Below are 21,446 nucleotides of genomic sequence, written 5' to 3' on the forward strand. Positions count from 1 at the left end.
AGAAGGAGCAGTACCTCTGCCCTCAGACTGGATCTGGCCATGCACACAGGCACTCTTATACAAGACACTATTATCCCTCTGTTATATGCCCTAGTCACAAGAGAGCTGCACCACCCTGGAGCCCAGATTTGTAGAATCCTCCCCCCACCACCCCCACCAAATGGACATAGGACTTAATAGGGAATCCCAACTGCATGCAAGGAGTTAGAATGAGTTATTTACTACAAGTAAATAACTGAAAACCACTAGCACTGCATTTGGTGGGGAAGAAAGGAATGGGGAAAATCCTGTTGATTAGTCTCTGCTTCTTGATGCTCTTAAAATCATGTAAGACCTACGACAGATGGTGAAAGCAGCTTTCAATTTTATTCTGCGTTAAGAGAGTTAGTTAAACCAGATTGAATCAACATTCAATCAAAAGACAGTATTCATAAGTGGTGCTAGTGGTAAAGCATCCACCTGCCAGTGCAGGAGATGCAAGAGATGCAGGTTTGATCCCTGGGTCAGGGAAGAGTCCCTGAAGTAGAAAATGGCAACCTATTCCAATGTTCTCACTTGGAAAATCCCATGGACAGAGGAGCCTGGTGGGATACAGTCCATGGGGTGTAGAGTCAGACAAAGGCCCCATGGGAGTAATTAAAAGTGAAGCTTGACAGATCAGTTGAGGTTGATTTACCAAGGATGTTCCTGTAATAGGAAGCCAGTGGAATCTTCTAAAAACAAAATAGTAGGGCTTTCCTTGTTGTCCAGTGGTTAAGAATCTGCCTTGCAGTGCAGGGGACACCAGTTCAATCCCTGGTCAGGGAAGATCCCACATGCTAGAAGACCACAACTAATGAGCCTGTGCTCTGGAGCCTGTGAGCTGCAACTATTGAGCCCACATGCCACAACTACTGAAACCCAAGCACCCTAGAGCCTGTGCTCTGCAACAAGAAAAGCTACCACAATGAGAAGCCCTCAAGATGCAACTAGAGAGTAGCCCCCGCCTACCATAACTAAAGCCCGAGCATAGCAACGAAGATCTGACGCAGCAAAATATACTTTTTAGAAAAGGATAGTAGCATCAGTTCAGTTCAGTTCAGTTCAGTCACTCAGTTGTGTCCGACTCTTTGTGACCCCACGGACTGCAGCACGCCGGGCCTCCCTGTTCATCACCAGCTCCCAGAGTCTAATCAAACTCATGTCCATTGAGTCGGTGATGTCATCCAACCATCTCATCCTCTATCATTACCTTCTCCTCCCCACCTTCAATCTTTTCCAGCATCAGAGTCTTTTCAAAAGAGTCAGTTCTTCCCATCAGGTGGCCAAAGTACTGGAGTTTCAGTTTCAGCATCAGTCCTTCCAATGAATATTCAGGACTGATTTCCTTTAGGATGGACTAGTTGGATCTCTGTGCAGGCCCATGGACTCTTAAGAGTCTTCTCCAACACCACAATTCAAAAGCATCAACTCTTCAACACTCAGCTTTCTTTATAGTCCAACTCTCACATCCATATATGACTACTGGAAAAACCATAGCTTTGACTAGACAGATCTTTGTTGACAAAGTATTATCTCTGCTTTTTAATATGCTGTCTAGGTTGGTCACAACTTTTCTTCCAAGAAGCAAGTGTCTTTGAATTTCATGGCTGCAGTCACCCTCTGCAGTGATTTTAGAGCCCCCCAAAATAAAGTCTGTCACTGTTTCCATTGTTTGCCCATCTATTTGCCGTGAAGTGATGGGACCGGATGCCATGATCTTAGTTTTCTGAATGTTGAGTTTTAAGATAACTTTTTCACTTTCATCTTTCATTTTCATCAAGAAGCTCTGTAATTCTTCTTAGTAGCATAATCAGATTTCATTTGAGATAGTAACAAGCAACAGAAAGCGGTGACAGAGGTAAAGATAGGTGACAAGGAGATTAATAGTCCTTATTTCTCATGGAAAATGGGCTGTGAATATATTCTACTTCTTAAAATTGATTCTTTCATTTTTGCCACTTAAAGAAAGCCAAAATGCTTTGCACCAGTCTGACAAGTTCTAGACCAACATGAAAGTCTACAAAGACATTTTAATGTGTGGGCCTACCATTAATAGGTTCAGCTTTCTATGCAGTTCTTTTCCCAAGTCTGTTAAAAACCATAATTGACACTCATGGCAAGGCAGGATCAACAATTAATGTGATTAATTATGCATCTTAGTTTGAACTAAGATGAGGAATGGGGAACTACTAAGGTAAGGTTAGACATAAACTGAAAAGATTTCAAAGGATAAATACTGATACAATGGAGGCACATATATAGCGTATACTAGATTCGTGCCTCCAATCCTGAGCGTTATAGTTAAAGGATCATCTTGGATGGTCTGCCAGTTTTTCTTTTTTTTTTTAATGTGCTTCCGCTACACTTGTGCCTGATCTGATACTTTAGCAGAAGCCCTAAGATGCCCTCTTTTCACGTACAGTAATAAAAGATAACCACAGGGTGGCAGCAGAGGTTAAAAAAATATGAGTACTGCTGCTTTATTAATTGTAAAAAAATTGGCAAAAAAATTAAAAGTTAGGCAAGGGAAGAGAGAAGGAGAGGAATAACATAATCTTGGAAATTTATAGTAAGAAGATAACAAACCAAGGTAACTAGCACACAGATTGTCCTTACTGGTCCACAGAATTGCATTCTGGGAGTAGTGAGTGAGTGAGTGAGTGTGTGTGTGTGTGTGTGTGTGTGTGTGTGTGTGTGTGTATGGAGGGCACATTTTTCACACTTTAACATCCCTGAAATTGGGACACATCCTACAGTGGATAATATCTATTTTACTTACTTGCATAACAAATCACTCTAAAATTCAATAAGCTTAAAAAGCAACAATTTTATTGTATTTTACAGTTTCATAGATTGACTGAGCTTCTCCAGGGGGTTCTTCAGATGGTCCTGCCAGGGGTCTCTCATGAAACTGCAGGCTGATAGGAGCTGGGACTGGACTTATCGGAAGGCTCCTCTGGGATTCTTGGACAGCTGGGGTCCCCCCTCTCCACGTAGCTCAGGGCTCCTGCTTGTGTCTTCAACAGGGTTCCTGGACCTGTTACATGGCAACTCAGTGCTCCCAAGAAACCAAAGCAGAAGCTGAAACATTACATATGAACTACCCCAGAAGTCATTGTAGAATCACTTTTATTACATTCGATTGATCAAGAGCATCACAGGGTCCAGCTTATATTCAAGAGAAAGTGAAACAGACTCTGTCTTGAAGGAGAAGTAAGATCACATTACAGAAGACCATGTAGTTGGAGGTACTGTTGTAGCCACCTTTGGAAACACACTTTGCTAAATCTGCCATTTGATAACAAAATCACTTCTCTCCCCCACATACAAAATATTTTTTAGCCTCTCCCCAGAAATTCTCACCTTATTACGGATGCGCTAGGATCTCAGCATCAAAACCAGGTGTGAATGGGGTTTGTGGGTGAAGCTCCTTAAGTAGTACTCTTCAAGTATAGATCCTGAAGAAATTTGGTGGGGATTTTTTTGGTTCTTTGTGGGGTTTGGGGGGGCCATGCTACATGGCTTGCAGGATTTTAGTTTCCTAACTGCGGATTAAATCCAGGCTCCCGCAGTGGAAGCACAAGTCCAAACCACTGGACCGCCAGGGAATCCCCAGTTGCTAAAGAAATCTGAACTTATAAGACATCTGTACACAAACTCAATAAATGATGAGGAGACAAAGAAATGTAAGTACAATAAATATCCGGTCCAGAATAAAGAGTAGGGAAAATGGACTCTAGCTCCTGATGAGGGAGTGGCAAGGACAAAAGAGCCTGTGATTCATTATTTTATACACTTCAAATAGGTGTAGTTCATGGTACATCAGCTATACTCAATAAAGGCATTTGCTTCTTTGTTTTTAAAGATCATGTTTGAAGGGAGATGGGCAGCCATCTTTAGAAACAAGTCTGACACAGTGTTTTACACAATAGCTGTCAGGTAGTCAACATTCCTTCTTCATGTATGAACTTGGCTGCTTTCCCATTGACCTTCCCATTAAGCAGCTTTAATCTCTTAGTGTTTTAGTCAGTGAGTCATTTGAAAAAGGAACTGGAATTCTGATTGTTGTTTGAAACCCTCCCTTGACAACTCCTAGTTAGGTCAGGTCAAAAAAGTGTTAGCTTGAAGACCTACCAAATGTTTGTCAGCTTGGCAACCAATTTCAGAGACAAGAGTGAGGCACCCATTTAGGAAATGCTGCATTGGCAGCAGCCACATGATGTACATAAGGACACAGAGTATAAAAAGCGATTCAGATGAAATGCTCTCTAATGAAAATAATTTTAGGAATATTGAAGGCTGGATATAGGCCTGGGAGGGAGGCACAGAACAGAAGAGCTAGCTAACATTCCAAATACATCATTGCTACGTTTCAGGCACATAGTGAAAAAGCTCTTGATTTCCAATCTAGTGTTCTCTGCAGAACACTAAGATTTCCTGACTTGGATAACCCAATACAGAAGGCACTTAAACAGAAAAATGGACAGCACGGCTTTTGTCTCTCAAAATGGGATAGGGGATTAGATGACAGTTGTTTATCAAAGACAGAAAAGGCCTGGGGACCTAGCACTACATCAGGGGCTTTATGATAACTCTGTGCCATCTACTAGATGCACTTTTTTTACCTTTTGGCCATGCCGAATGGCATGTGGGATCTTAGTTCCCCAACCAGGAATCAAACCTGGGCCCCATGCATTGCGACCACCAGGAAAGTCCCTGTGCCATACAGTGAAATTACATAGTGTATGTGACTATGAGCCATTCCAAAATGATAGCGCAAGATTAGCCCTTGATTCTACCTGCATCTTCTCCTTTCTCTCTTAATCTTTGGAAAGCTTAATTTTCTGTTAATCAACTGTTACCTTTTTATTAAAAATATGATGTTTCTATTTTACCCTCTTTTGTTCTTACCTTCATTACTGATACTTGCTACTACTGATACTTTTGTTTCCTTGCTACTTAATGTCATGTTTTTTTGTTCTTATTCACTCACTGTCATTCTAGGACTAGAGTTGATAACTGGCAGTGACCTGAATACAGTGTACAAGCAATCTGACTAATCAAATGATCCTAGACTTCTGTTTGAAAATGTATGGTGACAAAGGGAATGATTCACCACAAATGAACTATTCGGGAATCTGAGTCAAGTCAAAATGACACAAGAATTTTTCTAGAATCAAGATAAGTGATTGGATATAACAGATTCTACCCATGATTGATCATTTAAAAATAAAACAAACAAAAACCTGAAAGAGCAGTCTTTAACTCAATACCCTCTGAAATGGCCTTGGACAGAGGAGTCCATTAGCAACTCTTAGATCAGGGCAGTCATCGACTTTGACCACAAGAGGGCAGTTAAAATCACAAGAGATCATCATACATGTTTGTTTGATTAAAAATCCCAAATGTGGGTATATAAACTGAACTTGTTCAGATAAGCTAGTTCATTATTTTTTAGTTTATTTTTTAATTTAAGGATAATTTCTTTACAGAATTTTGCTGTTTTCTGCCACCCATCACAAGAATCATCCATAGGTACACCCATGTCCCCCTCCCTCCTGAACCTCCCTCCCATCTCCCTCCCCACCCCACCCTTCTAGATTGTCACAGAGCCCCTGCTTGAGTTCCCTGAGTCATACAGCAAATTCTCATTGGCTATCTATTTCACATGTGGTATTGTAAATTTCCATGTCACTCTCTCCATACATCTCACCCTCTCCTTCCTCCCCTCCCCCCATGTCCATAGGTCTGTTCTCTATGTCTGCTTCTCCAATGCTGCCCTGAAAATAAATTCATCAGCACCATCTTTTTAAAGCATATGGGAAAGAGAAGGAAGGAAAGGACTGTGGTTGTTGTTCAATCTCTAAGTCATGTCCAACTCTTTGTGACCCCATGACCTGCAGCATGCCAGGCTTCCCTGTCCTTCATTATCTCCCTGAGTTTGCTCAAATTCATGTACTAGGAAAAAATGAATTTTTAATTTAAAAAAAAAAAACCTAAGTTTATACATGTGCAGAAACCAAGTAAAATGTTTCTGTCAACTCTCAATGTCTGTGTACACAAACTGATACCAAAAGTTTAATCCAATCTAAAACAAAATATCAATCTTTTAAAATTTCTGGCTACATTCCTCTGGGTTCTGAGTCTTGTTTTCACAGATCAGCAGTAGGGAAGTGAGGGAGCCCTCTACTCTCAGGAGTTGGGGATTGGAAGAGCAAAGTCTTTTCTACTGGTACTCTGTTATCTAGCCATCACTTTGTGTGAATGATACCTGTGATGGTCCTGTGATGTGTCATCTCAGGTAGGCAACAGTCCCCAGTCATTCAATCAAACACTGTTTTGTTTGCTTGTTTGTTTGTGGTGCCCTGCAGTATGTGGGATCTTAGTTCCCCAACCAGGGATTAAACCCTCACCCCCTGCACAGGAAGCACAGTCTTAACCACTGGACTGCCAGGGAATTCCATCACACTAGTCTAGATGTTGCTGTGAAGGTGTTTTTTTAGATGTAGCTCAAGTCTATAAGGGCTTCCCAGGTGGCACTAGTGTTAAAGAACCCCCTGGCAATGCAGGAGATGCTAGAGACATGGGTTTGATCCCTGAGTCAGGAAGATCCCTGGTGGAGGGCATGGCAACCCACTCCAGTATTCTTGCCTGGGGAACTCCATGGACAGAGGAGCCTGGCAGGCTACAGTCCATAGAGTCGCAAAGAGTTGGACACAACTGAAGCAACTCAGCACGCATGCACTCATGCAAAGTCTATAACCAGTTTACTTTAAGCAGGGAGATTACCATAATCTGGGTGGGATCGATTCAGTCAGTTGACAGGCCTTAAGAGCAGAATTGAAGTTTCCCTGATAAAGAAGAAATTCCTCCTGGGGACAGCAGTGTCCCCAGTCTGCCCCTCCTGATAGCCTGTCCTTTGAGTTTTGGACTTGCTTAGTTGGCCCCACAATTGCTGAACCAATTCCTTGCAATATATATATATATATATATATTTTTAAATGTATCTCCTACTGGTTCTGCTTCTTTTGTTGAACCTGGACTGATATGATCCCCAGATACTAGTGATCTCTCGTGGGGGCACTTCTGTGGGTTTCAGGAGATCCCACACACAGCTAGACACACCCCTGAGGCGTTTCCACCCTGCACCATTTCCTGATGCAGGTGATAAACTCTCTGGAGGGCCTCTTCACTCATGGTGAAACATTCCACAGGACCTCTTTCTCCTGGGGTCCCCTTTGTAGACAACTCAAACCCCATTACCTTCTTCTGTTTCCTCTGGGCCTGGGGTGCTCCTATATCCACTGAACAAATGGTGAAATCGCAACTGGCATCCACTGCATCTGCCCCTCCTTACCCTGGCATGAGGGGCAATTTCAGCTAGCTTCCCATCACCAGAATGGGAAGTGGGGGAGCCCTCTACTCTCAGGAGTTGGGGATTGGAAGAGCAAAGTCTTTTTTACTGGTACTTCCATCTGAATGGAAGTTTCTATGCCATCCACAACAGGGCACTTAGGTGGAGTTCTTACAAGCATTCTCTTGCTCTCCAGTCAGCCCTGGGTCTACAAATTTCAGGAGCTGAGCCACACAGACCGGCGAGGACTGTGTCCACCTCCAGCAAGCAGGGGCCCTCCTAGCTCCTCCCCCACTTGGCCTGGGCTGAAGGAGAGGAAACATATCAGCAATCTCATCATCCACAGATTCCCTCAAAAAATTTGCCTCTGTAATTGGTTTTGAATTTTTCATTATATGGGCTGTGGGTAACTGTCCCCAGACCCACTTGGAAAGTCCTTATGGGGTGTGACCAAGGACTGTCTTTGGAACATAGGACTTTTCATCACCTACTAGTCTCAGCTTTAGGTTTCAGCCAAAATTTTGAGACCACAGGAAAAAAAAGTCTCTCGCTGATATTCTATTTCTCTCATCAATGGGGAAGTTCTTGCACTCTCAAAAAAATCAATTATTCACAGGTGAGCTTCTATCTAGAATTTTGTATCTTCAAAGAATATTCCCAGGTTGCTCTAGGCTCTCAACAGCATTGTCCACTACTGACTCTGTTCTGAGTCTAGAGATATTTGATAAGTCCCCAAGTCTGTCAGTGAATATCTATAGTGCTGTACGTTACAGATTCTTAAAGCCTCCTGGATGAGCCTTCACACATGTAACTACTGTGCTCATTTCCATGTTTCTCTAGCAAATGCACCAATTTTCCATCCTTCTTGACACAACATTGCCAATTCCAGTTAATTCCTGGTGTTTCTATAACTATGCCTTTCACTGGAGGTCAGTTGTTTTATATTTGCCTTTAACTAATTTAATCTTAGAATGGAGAATAAAGAATTTCAAAGGACATAAACAGAAAAATTACAAACTAAGACAAAACACTTTCAGCCTGTGTTATACACAAATGGCTCATTTATTTAGTATATAAAGAACTTTATCTCACACATTATTTAAGAAAAGATCAATCACCCAATCACTTTTTTAAAAAGGATATAGGCTATGAACTGTCAGTTCACAGAAAAGACAATACAAATGACTTGTAAGCATGTGAAAAGATAATTCTTAATAAGAGAAATACAAATTAAAACCACAGTGAGAAACCATTTTTCATCTCTCTAATTAGCAAAGATCAAAATGCTTGATGAAAAACTGCATTAGTAAAGATGTAAAGGAAAATGAAACTTGTCATGTATTGCTGGAGGGAGTACAAATCTGTAGATTTATGTAGAGCAATTGGGGAAGTCTACAAATACTCAAAAAGCAAGAAATTACATCTATAGAAATATAGTCATTGCAGCATTGGTTGTAAAGGCAAAAGAAAGGAAATAATCTAAACTTCCATTAATAGGAGACCAGTTACATAAATTGTTAAATCCATAAAATAGAATTCTGTCACGCCATTAAAAAGAATAAGGCAGTTCTAATGAGCATATAAACATAGATTCAAGATATATTGTTAATTGGGCGTGGGAAGTACAGTTCAAAACAGTGTGTATACTATGCTACAACTTGAGGTGTGTGTGTGTGTGTGTGCGTGCGCGCGTGCATGCTCAGTCATATCTGACTCTTTATAACCCCATGGACTGTCGTCTGCTAGGTTCTTCTGTCCGTGGAGTTTTCCAGGCAAGAATACTGGAGAAGGTTGGGGGATCTTCCCGACCCAGGGACTGAACCCGCGTCTCCTGCATCTCTTGCATTAGCAGACAGATTCTTTACTACTGAGCCATCTGGGAAGCCCGTGTGTGTGTGTGTGTGTGTGTGTGTGCGCGCACTCGTGTACATAAATGCTTGTTGGTGAACAATTTATATCTGAGAAAGAACATAAGGCAACAGTATTTTTCTCCAGGGCAAGGAACTGGTGAGCTGGCAATCAGAGGTGGAGCAGAGACACTTTTCATGGCTATGTCTTGTAACTTTTAAATTTTATACTGTGCGCATGTGCATCTTCAAAACATGGTAAACAATAATTTGATAGAAGTAACACATAAAGAAAATAAGACTGTGACAAAAGCTTTGAAGAAACTAAACAAGCGGATGTCACAGAGAGTTGGGAGATTGGCTCTTTGGGACAGAGCAATCATAAAGTATGGCTCAATGCAAGCTCAGAGAAGTTAAGCATTTTTGCCTAAAGTCACACAGCAATTATTAGAAAAAGGATTTGAGGAAAGGTTGGTCCTGGGGACTTCCCTGGCAATCCAGAGGTTAAGACTTCACCTTTCAATGCAGGAGTGCAGGTTCAATCTCTGATTGGGAAGCTAAGATCCCACATGCCTGACTGCCAGAAAACCAAAACATAAAACAGAAGCAATACTGTTACAAATTCAATGAAGACTTTAAAAATGGTCAACATCAAAAAAAAATCTTTAAAAAGTTGGTCTTATTGACTCCAGCATCAGTGCTCTTCCCACTGTCTCTCAAGAGGGGACAAGGCATTTTCTAAGGAAAAATATATACAAGGAACCCCAGTGGCTCAGTGGTAAAGAATCTTCCTGTAATGTGGGAGACACAGGTTCGATCCCCAGGTTGGGAAGATCCCCTGAAGGAGGAAATGGCTACCCACTCCAGTATTCTTGCCTGGAGAAACCTATGGACAGAGGAGCTCAGGGGCTCCAGCCCATGGGGTTACAAAAGAGCTGGACACAACTGAGCAACTGAGCGCACACACACATACAAGGAACCAGTGTAACTAACAGTCTTCAGGAAAGCGTTTGAGCATTCCATACCTGTCACAGCTAGCAGCATTTAGATGCAAATAGTTGGTTACAAGTCATGCAGGGCCTTGCAAGTCATGAAACGTTGTTTAAGCAGAGAATAGGAAGAACTGAGGGGAAAAAACTTTTAGTTCTTTACTGGGGATCTAGAGAGCACATTCTAGCCCATCTTTGGAGAGACATCAAATATATAACAGCTTGAGACATCACTGTAGCTAAGACAAGAAAAGCCTAAGAGCAGTCTTGGCATCCATGATAAAATTTGGAATGTGTGCAGTGAGGTCCATGTGACCAAAGATGTGGCCCTTTTGAAGACAGGTAGGACTTGTTTTGAGGGGGCAGAGAAAGGGCAACTTTTTTAAAAGTTTTTTTTTTTTTAATTTATTTGGCTGCATCGGGTCTTAGTTGTAGCATGTGGGTTCTAGCTATGGAGCACGTGGGATCTTAGTTCCTCAAACAGGTATCGAACCCACATTTCCTGCATTGGAAAGAAAGCCTCAGAAAACGCAACTTTTGAAAGTAGATCTAAAAGGTGGAAAAAAGAGAAGAAGGTGCATTAAGCAGGTCACTCAAAGCACAAGTGGGACCACATAACTAGTGCTAACTCTCCTTCTCCAGAGCAACAGAACCAAACTAGTCTTTCACCTGGGATGAGCTCAGAAAAGCCCCAGCCAGCAAACCCTCGAATGCACTGTCAAGGCCAAGCCACCTCACCAACATTAGAGCTCGACAGTGGTGTCAGAGGGTGCGGACTAGTTTCGTTGTGTATTAATTACTATTGTTTTCGAGTTGTACAGGTAAAAGATAAAAACATTCTCATTTTAAAACGTTTGTCCTACAGAAGAAAAAAATAAAGGAAGTAAGGTGGTTATTCATTTAATCATTTTGATATTGATAGATGTTTAAATAGTTTCTATTTTTTTCCTGAGGACTAGGTCTCTACACAGTGTGTGTTTAGTGCCGAATAAAGGGTGCTGTTACCAAATATATTAATATATGTATGTAGTGTTGACCATATCCAGATTAAACTAGTCCTCTGCTCAAATGGGTAGGTTTAAGGGAGGATTCAGATATACCATGTTTCTTGCTCAATTCCTTTAGTCAACTCATGGGCTAATAGAAACAACTAGAATAAGAAATTTTAAATTCCATTTTTTTTTAATTCAAGCATTGAATATTCACTGATACAAGCAAGCACTATTTTAGGTGTTTGGGATAGAAGGGTGAATTAGATACAGTCCTTGCCCTAAAAATGATCAAAAGGGAAATTTAAATAAACATCACAATCCATAGTCATCAACAGTACAGAACTACAATGTCCTCAACATTCCCTCCTGTATCTTTTCTTTTTCTATGCTTTATTGACCTACAATAAGCAGTTATTTTATTTCTAAGATTCTATTAACAACGCTGTGCCTTCTTTCCCTTTAATTTTATTTGTCATTATGTCCTACTAATCACTCCTATATCTCTAAATAGCACCTTGCTTTCTCATCTATGCCCAGCCCTACTAAGGATAAATAATGTTTTTCTTATTTTTTAGTCATTTGTGCCAAAAATAATTGGGAGATCAATCCACATAAACTGCTTCTGTAAATTTTCCTCTATAATAATGCCTTACCAGACTGCCCACATTTCACATTGTGAAATTAATGTGCAAATCACATTCATAACAAGGAAAAGATAGTCACACACTGGTTTATTCAACCACAACTCCCTGCTGCTGCTGCCAAGTCGCTTCAGTCGTGTCCGACTCTGTGCGACTCCAAGGACGGCAATCCACCAGGCTCCCCCGTCCCTGGGATTCTCCAGGCAAGAACACTGGAGTGGGTTGCAATTTCCTTCTCCAACCACAACTACGCATTTTCAAAAAAACTAAATTCAGTCAAGGCCAGCTCTTTACGGAAGTGTGAAGAGCTGAGACACAAAGCACCACCCTGCTCTCTCTCCTTCACCTTCTACAACTTATTTCAAGTTTTACCTGCAAGAGATACTGTTAGGATAAAAATATATTATCAGGGAGGAGTAGCATGTCAACCCACTAGCACACAGAAAAACCCTGGGGTTTTTCACACTGGCAATAGTACATATTTGCACAGATTTCATCAGCTCAGCTCAGAATATAACATTGTAAGAGTATTTTTGACAGAGATGATGGGGATGACTAAGTCGACAACCTTAGTCACTAGAGAGAGGGATACTAAAAACAAACCTTATCTATTTCAGAAATTTGCCTACACTCAGTCTTTAAAGTGTTAAGATAACATCTAAGTTCTCTCAAAGAGAGTCCAGCAAGAAGCCATCAATCCCAGGGAGGTGACATTAATCTCACATCTAACTTCTGTGCTAGAAGGGCAGCACTCACTAAAGGTGTACTCATGACAGGTCATCTCCCTCTTCTTAGGGAGCCACAGGACAGCCTGAACATTCATCGACGTCTGACCTTCTTACAGACCCACGGAAGATCAGCTTCACAGCTAGAGGCTTGGAGACCACTTTTGCTGATGGTACCACACTTCTGTACCAAGCTGTTTGAAGCAATTCTGTAAGGAACCAGAAAAATCAACCACTTAAGATGACGTGCAGTAAAGGAGTTCTCAGGCATGAAAAGATAAAAAAATGAGCAAATTCTTTCTTCCATTCAGACCTCACTTCTCTCAGCTCCCAAAACTGCATAATAAAAATTACTCATTATCCTCTTTAAAATGTCCTCTTTTTTTTTTCTTGCTTATTTAACTTATATGCGGAGTACATCATGAGAAACGCTGGGCTGGAAGAAACACAAGCTGGAATCAAGATTGCTGGGAGAAATATCAATAACCTCAGATATGTAGATGACACCACCCTTATGGCAGAAAGTGAAGAAGAACTAAAGAGCCTCTTGATGAAAGTGAAAGAGGAGAGTGAAAAAGTTGGCTTAAAGCTCAACGTTCAGAAAACTAAGATCATGGCATCTGGTCCCATCACTTCACGGGAAATAGATGGGGAAACAGTGGAAAATGTCAGACTTTATTTTTTTGGGCTCCAAAATCACTGCTGATGGTGACTGCAGCCATGAAATTAAAAGACACTTACTCCTTGTAAGGAAGGTTATGGCCAACCTAGACAGCATATTTAAAAGCAGAGACATTACTTTGCCAACAAAAGTCCATCTAGTCAAGGCTATGGTTTTTCCAGTGGTCATGTATGGATGTGAGAGTTGGATGGTGAAGAAAGCTGAGCACGGAAGAATTGATGCTTTTGAACTGTGGTGTTGGATAAGACTCTTGAGAGTCCCTTGGACTGCAAGGAGATCCAACCAGTCCATCCTAAAGGAAATCAGTCCTTGGTGTTCATTGGAAGGACTGATGTTGAAGCTGAAACTCCAATACTTTGGCCACCTCATGCGAAGAGTTGACTCATTGGAAAAGACCGTGATGCTAGGAAGGATTGGGAGCAGGAGGAGAAGGGGACGACGGAGGATGAGATGGTTGGATGGCATCACCGATGTGATGGACATGGGTTTGGGTAGTTTCTGGGAGTTGGTGATGGACAGGGAGGCCTGGCGTGCTGTGATTCATGGGGTCGCAAAGAGTCGGACACGACTGAGCGACTGAACTGAACTGAACTATCAACTATTGATTTGCTTTCTTGTTTCCTTTTCCTTTCTTCACCCTTTCCTCTCCTCTCCATCCATTATGCTCCATCTATTTCCCCAGACATATAATTTCTTTTCCCCTTTTCCTTTCTCTTCTCTTTCTCTCTCTGCACTCTTTTGAAGCCCCTTACCTTGCAGTCTTTAAGGCTGATCCGTCTTCCCACCTCCAGCCAGAACTGTTTCTCAGACCAATCCAATAAAATTTCTGACTGAGGAAATTTTGGAGCTGGATCTAAGTGAGAGGTTGCAGAAAAGGAAAAAAGTTAGGAAAAAATGCAGAAAGTTAAAAAAGAGATGTAGGGTCATGGTAACAATGTTATTCCTTATACCCTCTCTCATCACTGTTATTTATGAACTGAATGTTCATGTCCCCTTCCTTCCCAGATCGTGTTGAAGCTCTGATACCACAAAGTGATGGTGTTTGGAAGTAGTCTTTGGGCAGTAATTAGATTTAGATGAGGTCTTCAGGGTGGGCTCCACACTAAAAATGGGATCAGTGCTCTTCAAAGAAGAGGACAAGGCTTCCCAGGCAGCTTAGTGGTAAAGAAATCACCTGCCAATGCAGCAGACATAAGAGACGTGGGTTTGATCCCTGGATCAGGAAGATCCCCTGGAGGAGGGCATGGCAACCCACTCCAGTACTCTTGTCTGGAGAATCCCATGGACAGAGGAGCCTGGCAGGCTACAATCCCTAGGGTCACAAAAAGCCAGACACAACTGAAGCAACTTAGCATGCAGTCTCTCATCACCACATGAGAGGGCAGCTGTCGCAAGCCAGGAAGAAGTTTCTCACCAGAAACCAAGTCTACCAGCATCTTGATCTTGGACTTGGCCTCCAGAACTCTGAGACAGAAATGTCTGCTGCTTAAGCTCTCCCACCCTGTCTATGGTTTATAGCAGTCCAAGCAGACTGAAACAACCACCTACTCCAAATAATTACTTCTGTTTCAAACCTTTGTTCTAGAGATGTGTTGGTTGCAAAGTGCAATACTTCCTAGAATTGAACTTCATGCACATTCTTAGATCATGACAGATAAGATAAATATTACATCTCTACTTTCCACTGCAACTTCCTCCTTGATTAGATGGAGCACCAATAGGTATTCAGATAAATATATATTCAGATAACTTTGAAAGAAAAAAGCTAAATACTGCTGTGAACACACTCATATTTCACTTCATCATTTAACACATATGTTATTATTAAACTTGCAACAATGTATTTGGGTTGTGTTTTCTTTCTCCACTAAACTCCCATTCTCCAAGTCCTCATCAATCTTGCATATGGCAAGAAAAAATAAGCACCGTTCTTAAGGAAAAAGTTGATGGTAAGGTTAAGTTCGTTATACTCTTTACATGTCCCAAGCTACCCACTAGAACAGAAATAAGATTCTTTGCTCTGTTGAGTCTGATTGTTAAATGAAGGAGTTTATATCCTAATGGAATTGTCTCTAGAAATAAGATGAACTAAAATAAAAGTTAAATACCAGAAGATTAATTTTGTATAGGACTTGGTGCTAGTGTAATAAATATATCTAGCAACAAGTAAACTACCACCTTGGATATGGCCCTATACTCCCATCAGGTACTTAATTGTGTATGCTGGTGGGGGGGAAGAGTCTGAAGTGTAAAGGAGGGTAGGATAAATGAAATGACATCCTAATTTCCAGATTAGCTGGAAACCTTTTGTGCATTACTTAAACAATTTGCTTAAAATGATTATTTAAATTAGGAAAAAAGTGAGTTTATCCTCATTCTTCCAATGGGATTATAAGAAAAACTGTCCATCTCTTTCTTCCTCATATTTCAATGGGACGAATGACAGCTAATGAAACACAGACATGAATAGACCTCATTCATTAAATAAATAAATATAAACACAGACCTCAATTAGAGTCTGAAGAGCTGGGATTCGATAATACTCACAAACTCCAATCCTATACTTGATCACTACTCTCAAGATCCATACAATTCTAAGTCACATGATTCTGCCAGTTTACTACTTCTCCCTGATGAGGCTGGACAGGGCAAACGTTTACTGGATCACTTTCACTTGAAAATCAACATCCCACTTGAAAGAAGCTTTTAGAACCAGAGTGCGATTATCTATAGGGTTCTAGGGACTCATGAATGATGTGTGTGCGTTACTGTAGAAGCAGCATAAAAGCATAAACAAGGGTGTTTATTGCAAGGGTGTGACCTCAGAAGGCTTATCTTGTGCAGAGAAGGTATGAACTAGAGCAATGAGGTGCTATGTCACTTTAGAATTAATAATGTTTTGTTATACCTTAGAGAGAAAAAAGTACAACACCTAAAAGCAAGATGAAGACAGAAGGCAAACAAATGAAATCAGATACATTTTTTTCTTTCCTTTTCATTTTATTTTTAAGGTCAATATTTATGTCTTACACACGCACACATATGCTTTTGCAGGCAATACTTTTAAATTGTAATTAAAATACTGCTAAGGTATAGAACATACTCCTTACACTTCCAAAATGAACATGGTTTACAGGATATAGCTAAGATATTTCAGCCCATATGGAGATAAACTACTAAAATAGCAAAGCTACTAAATTGGACATATCTTTGATTGGCTAACTTAATTTCAGGGACTATATACTAAATAACTAACCTCAAGAAAATAATTCATATAAATATATTTGTAGCTGCTTAAAAACTGGAAATCAGATTTTTTTCTAGAAATATGAAAACAGTTAAGCAAAAATAGAATAATACAGAATTTTAAAAGATAAGTATCTGTAATCATTTAACGTGTGGGAAAAGGAATGAAATTATGCTACGTGACAAAAGCAAAACATGAACATATGGTATCCAAAAAGCCTAGATGTTTACATAGGGTAAATATGTAATTTTAAATAATAGGTATGGTATGTTTTCAAATAATATAATTTACATTTTTTTCTTCAATCTCCAGGCACTTTTTCGGGTGAAGTACTTAAAACAATACATGTAGTTATTAATTAGAAAAAAAAGTACAATACAGAGCACCCATAAAGTCTAAAATTACTTAGATCTATTGTTTTCAATTCAGAGTTATTTCACTTGAAAATGTGTCTGGAAGGCTTAATAAACACACATTGAGCATATTATGTGAAAGTTTAACAAATATACTATTTAAAAATAACTTTATCCTATGTTTCCAGACTTTTCAAATATGTCCTATAGAATGTAAGCATTGACTACTAGCATATAAAAACATGTAGATACATTAAGAGATTAAAGGGAAACTTGACCAAGTACAAAATTACTAGAATTTAATATTGATAAGAATTTCTTCTATAATTTTGTGTATGTGCACAATACTAAAAGTTAGTAAGCCTTGCTCTGTAAACCAGAGCACTCTCTTTAAAAGAGTGAAATGCTGGGGTCCCATCAGCTGGGGTGGCAGGAGGACCCACACTCCCACTTCACTAAGTCTTCCAGAGCGCACCTGCCCACAGGCACCTGGCATGTTCTCGCCCCCTGTGATGCCCAGGAGGAAAGTTGGCTCCACCCAGGGAGCAACAAAGGAAGAGCCCAAGAGATGAGGTTGTTAGCTAACCTGCTCCTGCAAAAAAGAGGAAATCAGAGTGCAAGCCAAATAAAGGCGGCAGGAAAGGATAAATCTTCAGACCAAAAAATACAAAGGGAAGTCGCTCAGTCGTGGCTGGCTCGTTGCGACTCCATGGACCTTAGCCCACCAGGCTTCTCCATCCATGGGATTTTCCAGGCAAGAGTACTGGAGTGGGTTGCCATTTCCTCCTCCAGGGATCTTCCCAACCCAGGGATCGAACCCAGGTCTCCCGCATTGCAGGCACAAAAGGGGAAAAAGGAGCACGAGGGAAACAGGCTAATCAGTAGACAAGATTTACCTGCAGAAAACAGAGAAACTAAGAGCAAGGAGAGCCCAGCCTCTGATGAAGCAGGAGAGAAAATAAGCCAAATCTGATTCAAATCACACGCCCAGCCTTAGTGGTCCCTGTCTCCCTTCTTGTACAATACAGGGCAATATGTTTATCAACTATTTTGTAAATGCAAAACTGTGAGTAGCTCTGGAAACATTTTTAAGGAGGAGGAAATTCAACCTTATTCCATTTTTTAAGTGCTAACTTCTTTAAGAGGTGAAATCATTTCCTGGTTGTTTATTTTTTTGCTACAACTAGAAAATAGTGGGATACTGAATACAGAGGCTTTGATTGTCTTGAGTGTCAGCTTAACATTGTATAGATGGGGTAGATTTTACATCCTCCAATACAAAGCGCACTAAATGGCGATTTGGAGTCAGTTGTGTAATGCTTAAAATTCTCCAAGCCAAGATTCAGCAACACATGAACCATGAACTTCCAGATGTTCAAGCTGGTTTTAGAAAAGGAAGAGGAACCAGAGATCAAATTGCCAACATCTGAGGGATCATCGAAAAAGCAAGAAAGTACCAGAAAAACATCTATTTCTGCTTTATTGACTATGCCAAAGCCTTTGACTGTGTGGATCACAATAAACTGTGGAAAATTCTGAAAGAGATGGGCATATCAGACCACCTGACCTGCCTCTTGAGAAACCTGTATGCAGGTCAGGAAGCAACAGTTAGAGCTGGACATGGAACAACAGACTGGTTCCAAATAGGAAAAGGAGTCCATCAAGGCTGTATATTGTCACCCTGCTTATTTAACTTATATGCAGAGTACATCATGAGAAACGCTGGGCTGGAGGAAGCACAAGCTGGAATCACGACTGCCGGGAGAAATATCAATAACCTCAGATGTGCAGATGACACCACCCTTATGGCAGAAAATGAAAAAGAACTAAAGAGCCTCTTGATGAAAGTGAAAGAGGAAAGTGAAAAAGTTGGCTTAAAGCTCAACACGCAGAAAACTAAGATCATGGCATCCGGTCCCATCACTTCATGGCAAATAGATGGGGAAACAGTGGAAACAGTGGCTGACTTTATTTTTCTGGGCTCCAAAATCACTGCAGATGGTGACTGCAGCCATGAAATTAAAAGACGCTTACTCCTTGGAAGGAAAGTTATGACCAACCTAGATAGCATATTAAAAAGCAGAGACATTACTTTGCCAACAAAGGTCTGTCTAGTCAAGGCTATGGTTTTTCCAGTGGTCATGTACGGATGTGAGAGTTGGAGTATAAAGAAAGTTGAGCGCTGAAGAATTGATGTTTTTGAACTGTGGTGTTGGAGAAGACTCTTGATGGTGTTGGAGAGTCCCTTGGACTGAAACTAGATCCAACCAGTCCATCGTAAAGGAGATCAGTCTTGAATATTCATTGGAAGGACTGATGTTGAAGCTGAAACTCCAATACTTTGGCCACCTCATGCGAAGAGTTGACTCATTGGAAAAGACCCTGATGCTGGGAAAGATTGAGGGCAGGAGGAGAAGGGGACGACAGAGGATGAGATGGCTGGATGGCATCACCAACTCGATGGACATGGGTTTGGGGGAACTTAGGGAGTTGGTGATGGACAGGGAGGCCTGGCGTGCTGCAGTTCATGGGGTCGCAAAGAGTCAGACACGACTGAGCTACTGAACTGAACTGAACTGTGTGTTTAACATGTCTTGGACACTTTGAATTACTTTTATTCCCATGTTGGTTTTGGTGGAATTGTTTCTTAAAGAAAAACCACACCTTGATCTCCGCTCTCCCTGTCAGAATTTTGTGCACTCTGTAACATCTTTGTTCAGGTAGTCTGGTTTTCCTAGTAAGTTTCTTAATCTGCTGTGAAAGATTAATGTCATATACACTACAAATGAATTTTCAAATTGTGAATCCGTGGGACATACGATACAACAGTGTATGAACACTTGAAGGCATTCATACTTAATATACTGTTAAGAAAAGTTTGTCTCCAGATTTGCAACTGGACAGTAATTGGGATAATTGTTCAGAAAAGAATCACAATTACATGGTTTTTTTTAGATTTTTGATACAAATGTTAAGAATTATACACAAATTTAAACTTCTGTATACCAGTCAATCCTAAAGGAAATCAACCCTGAATATTCATTGGAAGGACTGGTGCTGAAGCTGAAGCTCCAATACTTTGGCCACCTGATGCAAAGAACTGACCCACTGGAAAAGACCCTGATGCTGGGAAAGACTGAAGGCAGGAGAAGGGGATGACAGAGGATGAGATGGTTGGATGGCATCACTGACTCAATGGACATGAGTTTGAACAAGCTCTGGGAGATAGTAAAGGACAGGGAAGGTTGGCGGGCTACAGTCCATGGGGTCACAAAGAGTCAGACATGACTTATTGACTGAACAACACAGCAAAATACTGATCCTCAAAACCATCAGTGCAATTTCAACTACGAAAGAAAAAAAAAAAAGTAAAACACTGTCCATCAACAGGTGAATGGATAAACAAAATGTGGTCCTATCCATATAACGGAATATTATTCAGCCTTTAAAAGGAATGAAATTCTGATACCTGCTACAGCACAGATGTACCTTGGAAACATGCTAAACAAATGAAGCCAATAAAATAAAATAAGCCAGATACAAAAGGACATAAGAGGAAAATTCAGAGAGATTAAGAATAGACTAGTAGTCACCAGGGGCTGGGGGCAGGGTTATGGGGAGTTACTGTTTAATGGGTGTGGAGTTGCTGTTTGGGGTGATGAAAAAAGTTCTGGAAATGAACAGTGGTCACAGTTGCACAACGATGTGAATATACTTAATTCCACTTAATTATATACTTGAAAATTGTCAAAATAGTAAGTTGTATGCTATTGATGCTTTACCACAACTTTTTAAGTTTAAAAAAAAAAAGGAGTGAGAAGTATCCTAACCTACGTACCAAAGGTGTGCTCTGGGGCAAAGTTCATACTGGTTGCTTTATCTGGTTATGAAGAAAGGGGGACAAACACACACATTACCAGACTACAAAGACCTCGAGTAAAGCAATTCTATCATCAACCATCTGCTTCCAGCCATTTAGTTCTATCTTCTAACATATCATTTCAGATTTCCTCAAAAGGGAAAAACTCAATTCAACAAATCATAATTTACTTTGTGATACATGTTTTACTGAAACTTCACACCCTGGGAGACAGAAAAGAAAAAACAAAAGTTATTTCGAATCTGGGCTTTATTTCAAGTGTCAAGGAGAATTAAAGTGGAAAGAAGGAAAACTAAAGTGAAGTAATTCCTCCTATGTTAAAAAAAATTTTCACATAGATTTTCTCACTTCATACTTGTAATGATTCTGGAAAAAAACTTCTCCACTTGGTACATGAGGAAATTGAGAGTCAAAAAGGTTAAGAAACTTGCTGAAGCTCACATAGCTAGTAAGCAATTTAGTTAAAACAAACTCATGTCTGTCTGAAAGAAATGAAGCTCTTTTCATTACCTGAATCTACTTTACATTATGGGGAAAAGTGACCATGTTATCATAGTGTTTGTAGTCAGAGAAGGAAACCTTGGATATAATTAGATGGCTTCCCTGGTGGCTCAGAGGGTAAAGTGTCTGCCTGCAATGCGGGAGACCTGGGTTCGATCCCTGGGTCAGGAAGATCCCCTGGAGAAGGAAATGGCAACCCACTCCGGTACTCTTG

General features: G+C 40.6%; 1 protein-coding gene across 3 annotated transcripts in view; it reads right to left on the reverse strand.

The window, feature by feature from the left end:
• Positions 1-11,576: 11,576 nt before the first annotated feature.
• The window catches only part of KLRG1 (killer cell lectin like receptor G1), a 36,835-nt gene continuing 26,965 nt past the window's right edge, over positions 11,577-21,446 (reverse strand). For all 3 annotated transcript variants that reach the window (XM_081587926.1, XM_081587927.1, XM_081587925.1), the window contains 2 exons: positions 14,004-14,104; positions 11,577-12,778 (listed from right to left, as the gene is read on the reverse strand). In XM_081587926.1, the coding sequence (XP_081444052.1) occupies positions 12,664-12,778; positions 14,004-14,104 (216 nt within the window). In that variant the 3' untranslated portion in view covers positions 11,577-12,663. The remainder of the gene's footprint in view (positions 12,779-14,003; positions 14,105-21,446) is intronic.

This window comes from Giraffa tippelskirchi, chromosome 4 (assembly GCF_054371585.1).
Source record: "Giraffa tippelskirchi isolate mGirTip1 chromosome 4, T2T-mGirTip1v1.2.pri, whole genome shotgun sequence".
Lineage (NCBI taxonomy): Eukaryota > Metazoa > Chordata > Mammalia > Artiodactyla > Giraffidae > Giraffa > Giraffa tippelskirchi.